The 17,856-nt window shown below is 32.6% G+C and overlaps 1 protein-coding gene across 3 annotated transcripts in view; it reads left to right on the forward strand.

Annotated features, from left to right (window-relative positions):
* LOC145249425 (uncharacterized) overlaps positions 1-16,000 on the forward strand; it is a 103,080-nt gene extending 87,080 nt beyond the window's left edge. For all 3 annotated transcript variants that reach the window (XM_080110975.1, XM_080110977.1, XM_080110976.1), the window contains one exon: positions 14,795-16,000. In XM_080110975.1, the coding sequence (XP_079967101.1) occupies positions 14,857-15,861 (1,005 nt within the window). In that variant the 5' untranslated portion in view covers positions 14,795-14,856 and the 3' untranslated portion in view covers positions 15,862-16,000. The remainder of the gene's footprint in view (positions 1-14,794) is intronic.
* Positions 16,001-17,856: the final 1,856 nt, after the last annotated feature.

Genomic DNA, 17,856 nt, shown 5'->3' on the forward strand with positions numbered 1-17,856 from the left:
TATACATGTGTGAAATATATATATATATTAAGCTATCTATATATCTATAAAAGTGAACGTGTCTATATGTGTGTCTGTGTGTGTGTCTGTGTACATTTCCCTACGCAATAACTCTGTCAAGTTTTAGTTTACAGACTCGAAACTTGATATACAGGGTACTGAGATTTGGGAAAATCGATGTGATCGGTTTTTGGCCAGAAATCTGGCGAGTGAGGGGTCAAAGTTCAACAATTTTACCTTTGAGAACTCTACCAAACTCCTCCGACAATTTTGGGTCTACGCACTTGACATTTTAGATGGGTCATAATAGGGGTCATAATAGAGGTCAAAGTTTAAAAAAAATTGGCCCCTACGGTCTCTTCCAAATTACTCAGACAATCTCTGGTCTAAATATTTGAAATTTTACATAAAGGATATTTAGAGATAGGGCAAGCTATTTCATCAGTTTGGGTAAAATTTTTAGTACCAATATATAAATGTATGTATGTATATCTGTTTGCATGTCTGCCTTAAACTTTTAATAGAGGCGACGGATTTTACCAAGATCAGTATCGTTTTGAAGTCCTACCTTTTATACGACAAATATCGAAAAATTGGCTAAAACATTAATATCTTCCCCTTCAACTAGGCACTTTTCTACGGGGGGGGGGTCACTTTTTTCGCCGATATTTTTTGAAGTTATCCTCTCCTTTATATTGTCTAGCCTTAATTTTAAAAAAATGTCGCTTCCGGTCTTGCGGTGGTCGTAATAGCATAAACGTTAAGTTTTACCCCGTTCTTTTCCTCTTTTGCGGTACGGGTCAGAGCCTGCCTTCCCACAACCACTTTTTTTTTTTTTTTGCTCAACATACACATCCAAATACCAGGGCAACGCCTGGCATCCATGCTAGTATATATATGAATATATATATATATATATATATATATATATATATATATATAACTACTTCATTTACCCACATAAATTAATATACGAAAATATAAATTTATGCGTAACTTTAAGTATTTACTTTAACAGTGCTCAATACGTAGGTAGAGCTTGTTAGTAAGTTATAAAATATATTTTTTAACTTGCTATATTATATATATATAGAGAGATATGTATGTATATATGTATAGATTCATATGTATTAATATGTATATAAAGGATGTCTCAAAAATGTACTCACGTTGGTACACTATATCAGCGTTGTGTGGACAATAATAGTCACCGAGTTAAACATATACGAACATGATTCTTCAATTACATTTGTCTTCTGTATTCGATGTTAAGTAACTTTTATCTCATCTTGTAATTTAATTGATTAATTACTCCTCTTAATTGTGTATAGCAACTACTATCTTAGTATGTTTTCTTTATTAAATATATTTTTTCAGATTCATTCATTACATATATATATATATATATATATATATATATACGGCGATACATATTTGATGGTGCCAAAGGTATACTTTATATTTTAACTTTTAAAATAACTAATACATATGGATACAATATCATAATCAATACAGAATTGGCTCTATAATAATAAATACGAGATCTGCATGAATTAAAATATACAAACTATTTAAAAATAGACAATGTTCGGCAAGATGCTAGTATATATGAAAAGTGACATTGTCAGTCTATTTGTCTGTCTGTTTCTGAACGGTCTCTACCAAAATACTGAGTATATTTCTGATTTACAAACTTGAAACTTGATACAAAATTTATTCGATTTGCCTTTTAGCCGGTAAAAGTAGCAACTAAGCGGTCAAAATTGAAAAGATTGGAACTTTGCAGGCTTAACGTATTATTTCTAAGCATACGCATATATATATATGTGTGTGTGTGTGTGTGTGTGTGTGTGTGTGTGTGTGTAACAAGCTTAATTTTTAAGTTTTTATATGCATATGCACGTAGCTCAGATGACGAGAAATAATGTTGAAGTGCTACATGTTCTAGTGGCGGTTCTAGCTGATGGAACATAAATCATTTTTTAACTTTTTAAATCACTACTATATATTAGTTGCAATATAATAATCAATAAATTATTAGCTCTACAATAATATAAAATCTTCAAAATGAAAATATCATATTTAAGCGTATTTTATAATCGGGCAACGCCAGGAATCCTGCTACTATATATATATTAAAATATATGCATATTTATATATGTATATTTCATACGTATATTTATGTTGCATATATATGTCCATATAGAAGAACACAATTTAAGACTGTAAATTATACTTTACAAGACATTATTGTTTGACAGGATATTCAAATAAAATTATGCAAAAAGCGAAATAATTTTCCAATGTAAACGTAAGACGAAATACAAATGCAGCAACTACAAAATTACTTAGCCTCAATCAAATTTAGTAAACAATATAATCATCAATTTAAAATAACTCCCACATCTCACATAACATCGCTGAGCTTACTTCCTGAGAAATTAACTCATAATCCTTTATTTACAGTTTCATTTCTTGATTCTCTATTCCACTAATCACGTTGTTTATTCATAAAGTGAAAATTACCCTTTGAATTCCTGTAGTAACTTTCTAGAACATTACAGAGAGCATACCTTTCTCGCAGTGGCGCAGTGTATCCGTTCTAACTCATGTTCGCTGTGAACGTTAAGCCGAGGAGATTGAAAGAAGTACTTTCAGGTAATGTATCTTTAGCTATAGCTATTGGTGGTCGGGGAAGTTTTTTTTAATTATTGAAGGGAATCAAGCTTAGTCTTGGCAGCATTGAATGTTATCATCCATCTTTGACCCCATTCCACTACAGATTAGAGATCTTTCTCTAGTATTTCTGCCATTTCCTTAGATATGTGTTCATTTGTTTTCCCCTCGTGCCTGTTATAGAGCGTGGTGTCATCAGCAAATATAACCATGTCAGAGACAATTTCATCAGGGAGGTAATTTATGAATATTATGAATAATAAAGGTTCAAGGATCGACCCTTGAAGTACATCCGAATTTATATCATATTATTTAGATGTACAACTGTCGGGGACAACCTAGATTCTTCTCTTATTTAATAATGGATTTAATTATTCTATGTAGTTGTCCAGTGATACCGTATGATCTGATTTTCCTGAGTAACCATCGTGCCAAAGCTTGTCAAAAGCCTTAGCTATATCTAGGGCTATCGCTCTAACCTCCTCTATTTTGTCCAGTGTATGATATATACCTTCAGAGATTACAGTACGGATATCTGCTGTAGAACGAACTTGCCTAAATCTGTATTGTTGGTTGGCCAGAAGTTAAGCACCTATAAGGTGATTAACTAGAGCTTAGTTAATTATAGACTCAAATATTTTGGCGAAAAGCAGGAGGAGGCTAATGGGGCGGTAATTTACTTGGTACGTTCTTTCACCAGAATTCTTGAAAACTGGTACCAAAGAAGCAGTTTTCCAGCAATCAGGAAAGCAAGATTCGTTAAGGCATTTGTTGTAAAGTTCGGAGAGGCTGGATTAACCTCAGCGGAACATTTTTTTAATAGAACAGTGAGGTGATATCAGGTCCATATGCTTTTGAGGTGTCTAGGTTTTTCATAATATCATGTACCTGAGAAGGGGTGATTTTTCGATCATCTAGTGTGGCGTCTCTCAGGGAGGGAATGGTTTGTTGGATCCAATGTGAAGTTTGAGGCAAACCGACTGGCAAGCATGTTAGCCTTCTTGGTTACTGAGCAAATAACCTCATGATTGTTGGATAATGAGGGAATTGTTGATTGCCCATTATTTACTACACTGTTGTAGATTTTCCAGAAATCATGGGTTCCTAATTTCTGTACTTGGGTGCGTTTTCTGGTGGTTTCGGTATATTCTCTCTTAGCTGTCTCTATTTCTTTATTACAATTACTCCTAGTTTCTATAAACTTTTGTCTGTTTGTATTGGACTTTAGATCGATTAAATCTATGGTATGCATGCTGCCATTGAGCAATGGCAGCTGCACAAATAGAAATAAACCATTGGGGAGAGGGTTTGCTATAGTATGTGCTTCAATTGCTGCTTTGAACCATTCAGTGGTCTCATTTGTGCACTGTTCAACGAGAAGAGAAAAGATATTTCCCCATGGGGCGTCTCTGATGAGATAACTGATAGCTTCCCAGTCAACCTTCTTATATTACCTTGTCGTTTGGAGTAATGGCTCTTCAGTTTTGGATCGAAAATTTAGGGCAATTTCTACCATTATCACAGCGTGATCAGCATTCCTGAGTGGGCTATGTGCATTCGTTACACAATAATCAGGAACTGTAGTCAAAAATAGATCTAGAAGTGGGGCATGTTGATCTTGCTGATATAAGAAATGTGTTGGAAACGTAACCGTCTGTGATACAGAATGAGATATAGAGACGCTATGTGTTATGCTACCAGTATTGTTTGTGTAAGTAGAGAATAAAGCCAATTATTGCGGTGGGCATTAAAGACACCAAATACATGTACTTGTGAGCTAGTATCGAGAAAAATTACTGCATCTATGTTGTATGAGACTTGGTTGCTTAGTGTACAGTCCTGGGTCGAAGGAGAGCGATAGAGAAAATATAAGTCCCTCTCTAAATTCTATTTTTCTGGTCATATGATTTATTTAATATTATCTATATATTATAACTAGCGTTAATTTATCATAATTAATTTTAGCTTATATGTTAAGATTATTATTATTATCATTATTATTATTATTATTATTATTATTATTTCCTTTGTGTCAGTCATTTATATATTTATGTGTTATTATTACTGAAATTATCATTATTATAATTTCCATTACAATATTATTCTTATTATTGTTGTTGTTATTAGTGTTCTTCTTCTTCTTCTTCTTCTTATTATTATTATTATTATTATTATTATTATTATTATTATTATTAGTAGTAGTAGTAGTAGTAGTAGTAGTAGTAGTAGTAGTAGTAGTAGTAGTAGTGCTATTAAGATTATTCTATATTAGGGCTGATGTATTTCAATCATTTTTTCTTATATCTAATCAGAGATCACACCTGCTGTCTAGCACACATCCGTTACGCCTACGCATCTGTTCAAATGTGCGTATTTTGATGCATAGCCTAATTATTTCAAAGACATGGCTGGATCACGATGACACAACGTTTTTCTACCTCGTTTCTTTTGTTTTAATTCCTTTATATTTTTTTAATCAAGTTCTCCGTCATTACTAAATAAACTGGCCATGAAGAGTTCAATACGCTGGTTCCACTACCGCTAAATGAAAAAACTTTAATCATTCGAAATAATTGTTCTTCCTTGACTGGTTGCAAAAGGGATCTTTCTACAGACTTGGATTACACACATTTCTTATTTTAGCATTTTTTTCTTATGAAAACATTGATTCTTATGGAAATACATAATCATTCCATATTGTTTCATCTGGACTTTTTTATTTACTTTTATCATTTTTTTATTTCTTTTCCCAGTTAATGAACTGTTTGCACTAAAAAATTTTTGCATATATAGCTAGTTTTCATCTGATGAAGTTTCAATTTATGCCAGTACCAAGAAATTCATAGCTTCTCCATAATATTCATTTGCTAATATCTTTTCTCTGATAAGAAGAGCGCATTTCTTTGAAACTTTAAGGAAATTTTATTAGTTCTTATTTGAGTATCCTGTTGAACAATAAATATTTGTAAAATTAAATTTACAGTCCTAAAATGTTTTCTTCTATGACAAGCTCTATTTCTCATTTTGATTGCATTGAGCTTTTTTTATTTGATTAGACTTACTATATAAATATCAATATTTATATTCGCATTAAGTTTACAGAAGCTTTTGGCTAGTAAACTGAATCTTTATTTCTATTATTATTTATTAATGCATGTGCTAAACTAAACATTTAATGCTCAAATTTTCTTACTTTTTAAACTTGTGTATCTATCTATAAGTAGCTTAGAGTGTAACGACGTTGGAACAATAAATAACGAATTAGGCTAGAGGGCTAAACGTGCTCGTTTCAAGTCTAGCGAATGGTATCAATGTTATAATTTTTATACCTTTTGAAATCATTACTATACGCGGGGTAATAATCGATAGAGAATTGGCTCTATAATTATAAATAAGAAATCTGCGTATATTATAATATTTATGAGCATATTACGTTGGGGCAATGTCGAACAGCCTGCTAGTATATATATATATATATATATATATATATATATATATATATATATATATATATATAGTAAGTTATAAAATATATATGGCGATTAAGCTACATTGAATATTCCGCGTTTCATCCACTCTAAGACTCTTCAGGCTTATGCGCATAAGCCTGAAGAGTCCTGGAGTGGATGAAATAATTAATTAAAAAACTTAATACTAACAATATCTCCGTCTCAATTAAATGGACTATCATAAAAAAATCTTATACTCCAGGCTCATAGTCATGTCGCCTCTGCACAATCGAAGCTAAAACTATAATTACTTCCCCTCAAAGTAGTAATATAAACTCTAAAAACGAACTGATCTCCTACTGCAAACATAAGTCCAAATTTATATATGGTAAATTCGAAATTACATAGCTATTAAATTAACCTTTCAGATATATATTTTTTTCCATAATATATTTTTTCTACATACTTTCTTAGCATTTTATAACTTTGTAATTTTCATTGTAATTCTTTATTTCTTTTTTGGGGCCAGTTTTACATCTGCAATCTCCGTTTTAGTGTTTAAATATTCCTATCAATCAAATATATCCATCTATCTACACATTTATATTCTGTATGTATGTTTACTTACATTTTACCATGCGCATTTACTTACATACTTACTTGCCTTATCCCGGAATTTACAGATAACGGCCATCTTCTCCCCTTATTTTTCCCTTTAACTCTTTATTTACTATTTACTCATCTATTTACTTATATGTATGTATATATGTGTGGGTGTATATGTGGGTGTGTTTGTTTTGTATATATGTATGTATATGTGTAATTGTATGTATTCATATATATGTATGTATGCATATACATGTGTATGTATTTAACTTATCATTCTTAATGTGCTTCCTTTAATGACTCCTGCTGATAATTTAATTCTTAAGTAATAACTTGTATATTTCAGTTGACCCTTTTTTGCTTTAAATTTGGCACCATTTCAACGTCATCCTATCTGTGTCATTTTGACATTGCCTTTTCTATTCTAAAATTGACTCAATCACCATTCATTTTTTCTTCTTCTTCACTCATTTTTCTTAAATCAGCCCAGCCTTGACAGTCGTGTTTTAAATTCTTCCATTTCTTTTTTCTACGCACATCTTGTCTTTCTTTTAATAATATTATTTGAACTCATTCACTTTTTCCTTGTGAGTTTGTGAATTATACCACAGAGTTCTACCTTTTGGATTACTTTGGACCATCTTCCAATTACGCGATTTCCTTGAATTTTACTTGTGGAAATGGAAATTTAATCAACTTTTTTTGATTTTACCGTTATTGGATATTTTACTCTTCACCAGACTATCCATTCACGTGAAATCACATTTTCGTCCCCCTATTCCCTTTACTTTACTATTTTTTACAAAGTAAGATCCATGACTTACTTGTAGTTTCATTAAATACTTTTGCAAGCAAAATCCGATCCCGGATTTTGCTAAATCCTACGTTCTAATGAGAAGGAAAGTGTTTCTTTAAAACTCCGCGAATTAAGGACTATCCACTTTTTTGTGCTTCCTTTTTTAAAATTAAATATGTTTTAACTCGTTTTCAACGTGTTTTTAACATGTTTTATTAACTACTTGTTCTCATATATATATATATATATATATATATATATATATATATATATATATATATATATATATATATATAATCAACAGAATATTGAATAATAATAGAACTGAATCAGGTGAAATAAATTTCCGGAGGAAATGCAACTGTAGAATAGCGAACTAATGTCCATAGGGAGGGAGGCAATTGCTTAATTTCAGAAATTGTATAAAAATGTGAAGTAAAAGGGGATAACAGTAGGAAAGTATTAAGGAAAGATTCAGAAACCACGTTGCATTACTTAAAACCGGCCCTGAGAACAAATCTAATATCAATAGGAATAATAATGTAAATGAAAATAGAAGAAAAATTTATTAAAAATAAAAAGAAGAGGGCAGTTGCATTTGGGGACTGGATTAGGAAACTACGTAAAAATAATAAAGAATGCAAAATAAAATGGTCAATAGTGGAGAATGGTAGAAGATATCAACATAGCAAATGAAAAAGGTGTAATCTGTGCTTACTTGAAGCTTATTACATAGTGAACTCTAAAGAAGAAATTTTAGACAAATAATTAGCTGCTTTACAAAGTTGTCTTCATAGAAATAAATTCTTGCTCTCGCACCCAAAACCTGGCTTAAATAAATTTATAAAGAGAATTCACAGTAGAGACTAATAGTAAAATATAGAAAGAACAAATAAATTTTACACTAAAATTTTAAATGGTGAAATATTTATATAATTGGGTAGGTTTTCAACTTAACATTCTGTAAATTAAATGACCGATTATGAGAAATAGAAATAACTTGAATCTTAAGAATAGTTTTATGGAAAATGAGATCAAATTCTGGTAAATTCAACAGAGTAAAAAAACTTAAGGAGTAATCAATTGTCTGAAATAGCAAAACAAAAAATTAATGAATTGCTTAGTAATATATACAGTTGTAAATTAAGGAAATCTAGAATAGTGATTTTTCATTTGTCCTGTAAAACTAAATGATATTGGTTGATAAATATTGTAATCAAAATATAGTATTAAAAGATAAGCGGAGAGCACATACAGCATCTGGAAGTCCCAACTGGTCACCCATCTGGTATTGGCCAGGCTCATGGTTTATCAACTTCGGTGATCGGATGGGAACCGTTGTATCAAACGTGATTATGCCGTATAATTTATTAGATCGGGCCTTCGGAAAGTAAACAAAGAAAATTATATAGATAGAGAATTGTATCAATAGTGAGATATCTTCTGGAGCGGTAGAAGGATCCCACCATCTTTCCGGCGACCTTAGCCACAGACTTGATGTACGTGTTCCATTTCAGATCAGGAGTAAAGGTAAAACCCAGAAGCTTATCAAAACACGGGGCCTCTCCCAGATAAGAGCCATCCATCCCAATTGATGCCAAATGGGGATCAGAGCGTTGATGATGTAAGGATGGGAGTTTCAAACGCTACAACAAATGCCTTGCTGAACCTTGCTTCCCAAATAGTTGTAAGATAGCCTCTGTGGTGCCAATGTACAAAAACTTTCGTGAAAATACTAACCAACTCAATTATCGTCCAGTCAGTCTCCTCCCTCTCGTCACACTAATTCGCCACCTCGCAAAAACTAATCTTCTCTCTTACCAACAGTATAGATTTAGGAAATGTCCTATTGCATCTCTAAACGCATATACCATGCACTGGATTAGGCGGGCAAAGCCAGGGCTGTAGCCCTTGATATATTCTAAGTATTTGACAAAGTCTGGCATGAATGGCTCCTAATGAAAATTAAATCATACGGTATAACTGGACGAATTCTAAATATAATTAGATCCCTCTTAGATAAGAGGACCATCGAAGTCGTATTAATACTTAGTGGATGTAATCAAAACAGCATTAAATTAATACTAGAATGCCTGAAGGTTCGATCTTTGGACCACTAATATTACTGATATTCATTACCGACCTCCCTGATAACATTGTGGCCAAGATGGGTATATTTGCCGATGGTACAACGCTCTATAACAGGCACAAAGGTGAAAACGGATGTACGCAAATTTAAGACAATGGCAGAATCCTAAGAAAACGAATTCCAGGCCGTAGTAGAATGGGGTGGTAAATGAAGAATAACATTTAATGCAACTAAGACTAACTGATCTCCTTTAACAATTTGTTGTTTTTTTTTTACAAACGGATCACCACTTATCAAGGCCGGGAGGCCACTCGAGGATAATAGTTAATGAGTGTACAGTAGTTAATGAGACTAGATCGTAGGGTAAATATTATCTTACGCCACAACAGAACACCAACCACTCCAACTTGTCTTTTTAAGGGGTACTCGAGGTCGTTGACAACGAATCTGATAACCAAACCCGTCGCAAATTTTTCCGTTTGCATGTTATGAACCCCTGGTCCTCAGGGACCACCTTGCGCCGCTTCACCGCCCTCGTCAAAGCTACGCTAGTGTTTTCTTAAATGATGCGTTCGCGTGCGCACACGCGTAGTAAAGTTACTTATCACATCGTGGAGAAATATTTAGCTGACATTTGAAATAACAAGAAAGTTTTGTTTTTTTTAATGTGGTTCATTTTTTGTGTTGTGACGCAGTTTTTTTTTACGTTTTAATTGATCTAAAAAATTAAGTTTTCACGAACGGTTTACAAAAACATACTGACAGCATTGTTTTTACTATTAAATGAGGTGAAAATTATTTTTTTAATTTCTTGCCTTTCTTGTTACCTTCTTCCCTGATTGTACTGATATGCAGAAGTTTAGATGTAACGTAAACTGACGTCTCGCTCAAATCCCCTAAACATGGTCCCCGTTAGTAACCCCTTACCTCCAAGTGGCAATATGCCTTGTTCAGGTTGAACGTGAGTAAATATATATATTTAACTTTGCATGTCGAAATCTAAAGTTACGAATAAAGGGCATTTATTACATCGTCTTTCATGTGACTGTTTGTTTGGGCTTTTGGGAGGGGGCCAAATTTATCGTGAATAATATCTTTGCAAAGAAGCCTTGTTTTAAATTGTATTCATCTTGTCTTTTAATGTGACCCTTTATTTATTCCTCATACATCTTAGTTGTTCAACCGACTTTTATTGTATATTTAGGTAGCAAAACAATTGCAACGTAGTTCATGTTTTTGCTGCCTTCGTTTTTTTTTTTTTGTTTCTTTGTTTTTCTAAAATTATGTTTTTATTTTGTTTGTTTTATCATTCGGTTGTCAGGTGTGTTGCTTGAATCCAAAACAATCGCACTTGTGTGACTTGTATTTGCTTTTTTTCCATTATTTGTTCTCAAAACTAGTTCGACTTTTTATACATTTGTGTCTGTCAGATTTTTATTTGTTTACTATCTGAATTTTAAAGTAACATTTTGTCGTCAATCGCATAAATACAATTGATAAATCTGAAAAGTAAATAATCTCGTTTATTCTCTCCTCGTTCGACGAACGCATAAACTCTGTTCAAAGTTTCAGTAACCCATGTCAAATCGTGCCACACCCAGGGATTTTTTTCTTTCATTTTCTATTCAATTTTTATTTGTTGATCGACTTCTTTCCACACTTAGAAGGTGTCGCACATATACTCTTTTCTGCCTTGACAGAGTACAAAATTGACTAAAAAAAATCAGCTTCAGATAATTTCTTCTCTATCATACAAACCTCCTATCACTGAATTGACGCTAATAGTCACTGCTCTTTCGTTAATTTCATGGACTGAGCTTCAGTTTGGTTCTTCATTGTAAGAGGTTCACAGCAAGAATTCGTCTTCCTAATGCCACATATTTTTCCTTTCTCTCTCTATGTACTTAGGGTCATGGGAGATTTTCTTTTTAAGGGCTTTCTGTCTGTAAAATACGTTATCGCGTGACTGATATCCTACTTATTACAACTTGGTATAATTCAAATCTAATGTCAATGAATTCTTGTAATGAACAGCTTCATACGCAGTCAGACGTAGTTGATAATATTGACTAATCGTAATACTTCTACAATGTTCCTTATCTTTCGGCTGGCAATTATTCCCGCCTCATTAACCATTATCCTCGAGTTACCTTGGCCTTGATAATTAAAATTTATAATAATTGATAATTGTAATTAATTACCCTAATGCAAAATAATAACAGATATTTTTAATCACTCTATTCAATATAAATGTTTAAAACTAAACATCCTTTTTGAAATTTAAGCCTGTCAGACAGAAAAAATATTTAAAACTTGCTCTTGGCAGATTAGCGAAATACTATTCCAAACTTACCTGTGATAAACTGGTAAAACTGTTCTTTCAAACTTATTTGGGATAGATTGGCGATGAGTTCAACTCTAAACTTACCTCTGACAGATTAGTAAAAATGCTATTTAATATTTACCCGTAACAGACTGGAAAAAATACTCTTTCGAACGTGCCCACGACGGATTGGCAAGAATTTAATTTCGAGCTTACCTATGACAGATTGACAAAAACGTTATTTTAAGCGTTGCCCATGACAGACTGTCTATTTAAAACTTAAGCATGACCGATTTGTGATCACCTATTTCAAATGTAAGCGCATCAGATGGATGAAGATGTTATTTCAAACGTGGGCATGACAGATTGGCGGAAATGTATTTCAAATTTAAAGTTCGACTAATTGTAGAAAATGCCATTCCAAACTTCAATGATACAGATTTAAAAAAAAAAAATTTTTAACTGTTTAATTTTTAGAGAAAATGAGTAAATGTTCCCTTTTAAGAGCTACAACAAACCAAAATTTTATTTTTATTATATCTAAAAAAAAATTTATTTTTATTATATCTAAAAAAAAAATACTGTGTATGCAATCACATAGTGCATAGATTTGTGTTAAATATAGAATTGACAGATATTATTTTTATTGCAATCCTTGGAAATTAATACTTGTATATATTTTATTTATTTACTAGCAGTTCAGACGAGCTTTGCTTAGGGCCTATGTACTGTTCATAACATTATATGCATATGTATATATGTATATATATATATATGTATATATATATATATATATATATATATATATATATATATATATTAAAAAGTTTGACTCATGTCTAGGTAACCTGTATATAAAATTTCAAGTGTTCAGACTCAAAATTGTAGAGTCCACAACGGTCAACTCTTTCAACTTTGACCTCTTGGCAGACAAATTTTCGCCCCAAAACTGATTAAAAAGCTTGCTGCATGTCTGAATACCTTTATGAAAATTTCAAATGTTCAGACCCCAAATTGGCTGCATAATTTGGTCGAGACCGCAAAGATAAAATCTTAAACTTTGACCACTTTGGAAGCCAAATTTTCGGCCAAAAACCGATTAAAAAGCTTGCCCTATGTCTGAATACACTTTATCAAAAATTTCAAAGTTTTAGACCAAAAATTGGCTGAGTAATATGGTAGAGACCGCAGAGGTCAAGTTTTTTTAAACTTTTGCCTTAATTTTGACCCCTTAACTTATATTGTTTTGGGCTTAAATCAAATTAAAAAGTTTTATCCATGTTCAAGTAATCTACATTTAAATTTTCAAGTGTTTAAATCCAAAATTGGCGAAGAAGTTTGGTAGAGTTTTCAAAGGTCAAACTGTTGAACTTTGAAAACTAAATTTCTGGCCGAAAACCGATTAAAAAGATTTTCCCAATTCTCAATCCACCTTATGTCAAATCTCGAGTCTGTAGACTGAAAATTGACAGAGGAGTTTTGTAGGGAAATGTACACAGACAGACAATTTCACTTTTATAGATATATAGATTTGCGGACTGTTATCTTCATCTTCATAGTAGTTGCTTCACCACGAGGCACGTGGCCAAATGGATAGAAGCGCTGAATCTTTACGGTTCCAGGCGATCATTGTCTTAAGATAGCGGTTTCAGTCCTACCCAAACAGGCCAGAGGATTAGTTGGCCAAATCGTGATGAGACAACAGCTATGGAAGGCAGTAATTACTGAGAATACAGGTAAGAGACTCAGCATTCCTATGCCGTCGCGGTTAACCACCTGAAGAATGCCATAGGAATAGTTGGTCGAAACGTGGTGAAACAACAACTATGTTGATGAGGATAACAGCCTACAAATAAATAAATATAATAAATTTGGCACAAAGTTTATGTCAGTTGATTAATTAGCCACTGAATTCGGAAGAAAATTTGCAGCGCTGTGTGTAATTGATCTATATGTCAAACTTCAAAATGTATAACTAAAAATACAGGCTTTGAACAAATGAAAAATCCTTATATATGTATTGTCATTTTGTGGTCACTGAAAAGTTATCATAATGAAAAAAATAATTATATAAAACTAGCCTAAACATTGAGAAAATCCTTATTAATTTTAAACAAAACATGAAAAAATGAGATGTAGATGCAATTTTGACTATTGATATAAATTCAATTCATTTAAACAACTAATGCATTAAGTTTTAATATATTTTATAAAACGTTGGATATTACGATAAGAAACTCAAATTTGTTAATGCGAAATCAGGCAGAACACATGATTTGATAATATGGCAAAGGTGCTTTAGTATTTCATTCACTATTTCAACTTGAAATGTTCGTGAAAAACAACTTAAAACACTACAGTATTAACGAGAATTTTTTTTCTTTTTTTAAGATTGTATTATCTTTATATAAAAAAGAATCACAATATTGAGCAGATAAAATTTGAAAAGCGCCAAGGTTTTTACGCATAACATAAATAGCATTTTATCGAAAATAGAAACCAAAATTTAAGTATTCAGGAAAAACTATTAAAGAAAAAGGGAGTCTACATTTATTAAGAGAAAAGATTAAACTTTAAAAAGATTCACATCATAATTTTCATAATTTCATCAAAATATGTCAAAAATTAAACAACGTATCACAATTTAAAATTGAAGAAAATCACATTATATTTACCAGTTTTCTCATTTGAAACTAGGCTGGTTTGTGACGCTTAATTATAACCATAAAATGAAATTTTTAATTTTATGTATTCATTGGTTTTTAATAAACGATATTTTAATAAATTATAAATATGAAAGATTATTATATATTTGTTTCCATGTCCTATTTTATATTCTATTTTTTATTTTTTAGAGAAATCTTTTTTAATTTGAAAGTCCCTTGTGGAAGACGGCAGTGTTTCCAGTCATTCTAAAATGGTGTCCACAACGACTTCAAGTGAATTTGACGGCCAAAGTCCTGCGATAGAAATGGGGAAACGTTCTACGCATGATAATTCCACTGTAAACGTTCCACCTCCAAAACCTTTGGAAAATGAAAATCCCAAGAAAGAAGATGAACCTGAAACTAACATTTTGCCAGAAAAACAGCAACCCTCAGAAGAAGCTGATTTAATAACAGACGAAACCGAATCAGATAAAAGTAGTTTGGAATCAAATCCCGTGTCTAGTATTACTATTTTTAAAGAGGTAAAACTTGTCGGACAAATTGGTGAAAAAAAGGTTAAAAGGAAATTCTTCTGGTACGGCAACCATAAATTGGTTAAGCCGATAACGGAGATTCCACCTCGTTTCCAGTTGATGCTTGCAGAAACCAATGCCGAAAAGGCTCGCTGTGAAGGTCGACCTATTATTCTCCAACAGGACTCGAACCAAAATAGCGAAGGTACAAGGGGGTCGACACCATTTAACCCAGAAGCCCAGTGCTTTATTCCACACCAACCATACAATGGAAAAATATGTACAAAGGAACGCTTTAGTCCATTTGAACGAACAGATGGCACAACCCCAAATGCAAATGGTGAAATGCTGAACACGGTCAATGGCCCCACTGTCCCTTTCAATCCTGTACATCCCATGTACACGATACACATTTACAGTAATTCGACTGCGCCAACAAATTCAACGGGAGCACCTGCATCAGCCATGACTAACGCATGCTGCATGCACATGCCGAATGCATCTAGTTCGATGTATGGTGCCGGTACTACTACGGTTACTGCTCCTCCTCCCATACAAGGGCCTGCCATGTACTATAGTTCTCAGCCTTACCCTCAACAGGCGTACCCAAACCCTCAATATCCACCACCAGGTTTCTTGCCAACTGCACCCTCTTCAACACTACCACAGTCTCTACAATACGCGCCTTGTTTTACATACACTCAAAGCGCTCACTTTTCGTCGGCCACATTACAGCAATAACGCAGGCTCACAATTTCAACAAAGTATATACACAATAAAAATAATTCAAACGACTTTTAACAAATACAACCCTTCATCCTGGCAAAAATATTGACATTTGAAAAGTCTTAGAAATTAAATTAATGTTAAATCTATCGTATTTATGTGTTTAATATGATTTATCATGACCAATATGAATTTAATATTATAAGTATGATATTGGCCAAAATTTATTTAATATTAACGATTATGACCAATATGCGTTTAATATGAACGAAAATTATTAATATTTTAATATCATGATAATTAACAATATTGTTTTAATATTAAAAACGATGGCCAGTATTCGTTTAATATTAATGATTATAGGCAATCTTCGTTTAACATGAATGATAATGGACAATATCTGTTTAGTATGAATGATGATCGCCAATATATTTTAATATTAACAATTATAATGTTTATAAGAATAATGAGAATCAACATTAGTTTAATGTGAATATTGATGGATAATATTTTTTTAATATGTATGCTGCTGGCCTAAATATGTTTAATATAAATTCTGATGATAATCCATATGATTTTAATGTGAATCGTATCCGTCAATACTCGTGTGACATAATAATCGTATCCGTCAATACTTGTGTGATATAAATGCTGACACTAAATATGTTTCTTAATATTAAACGGCTCCCATGTTTTTGTAAATGATTGCAGTTAATATATGTTTAACAGGTTTGAGCAACATTGTGAGATAGAACGAAGTGATGAAGGTTAAACGTTCTATTTACTCGGGCTAGTGTCAGTTATTTATATATACATAAAAACGTGTATTTTAAGAATATATTAATAAGAATCAGTTTGAATTAAGCATGATTCAGTTTTTATATACAAGGTGCCTTCAATACGTTTCCAGACATTATTGTACAGGAATTTAAAATTGTCGTAGACTCTTGAATTTTATTTTATACATTTTATAGGATGACTGAACAATTTTTATGATTTCAGGTTCAGATAAACAGCTACACCAGGAATTGGAATACACCCTACTAAAACCTGATTGTCGAAGCTAGAGAATTTCAAAAAAGCAATCCGGACGTGAGGACAGTTTAGAAAAACGATATGCATTAAAATTCTATTTCAAACTTGGAAAAAATGCTACAGAAACGTATGGAAAGCTCCAAATTGCTTTTGGACCATTTTGCATTAATCTAGCATCAGTTTTTGAGTGGCATAAGAGATTACATGAAGACAGGGAGTCTTTGAGGGATGATTAAAGGTGTGGGAGAAGTAAGGAAGTCAGAATACCAGAGTTGATTGGCTAAATAAAGAATTTCATGGATAAGTCTCGTCAAATGCCCGTAGAGACTATAAGTGCACAGTTTTAAGTCAGTATTGAGACCGTACACACAATTATTCGCGAGAAACTGAAGATGTGGAAGGTTTGCCCGAAGTTTGTGCCAATCGTGCTCAGAAAAGATAAAAAATAAAGACGTTCTTATAACAGCAGGAGGATGGTCGAACTGATTAATTCAGATTCCGTAGTCCAGACCTTGCTTTCTGTGAGTTTTTTTTTCTAGCATCAAGGAAAACCTTAGAGGCTGTAGTTATGAGACAATTGAGGAGAGGAAAGAGGCTGTGACTAAGGCCATTGACACGATCACACAAGAGGAGTTCCGTGGGGCCTTCCAGAATTTGTTGGAATGATATAATTGCATTGCAACCGGAGGAGGGGACTAGAGTTTCATGTTGTGTACTATCAATAAAAGTGTCCATACGAAAAAAGTCTGCAAACTTATTGAAGGTACCTCGTAGTTATTTAGAGCCAGGGTCATATGAAGATAAGATAATGTTTTTTGTCTCTGAACAATATGATGTAGAATCTTAATTTGTGATAGGAACAACGTGGAATCATGTAGACCGATAAACGGTGAAAACATCCTATTTACTCTGGCAAGTGTTATTTATTTGTGATTCTCATTCCTTAGTCATAAACTTGGGTATGTTTATATGTTC

The sequence above is a fragment of the Euprymna scolopes genome, chromosome 28 (assembly GCF_053919585.1).
Source record: "Euprymna scolopes isolate OS-2025 chromosome 28, ASM5391958v1, whole genome shotgun sequence".
Taxonomy (NCBI): Eukaryota; Metazoa; Mollusca; class Cephalopoda; order Sepiida; family Sepiolidae; genus Euprymna; species Euprymna scolopes.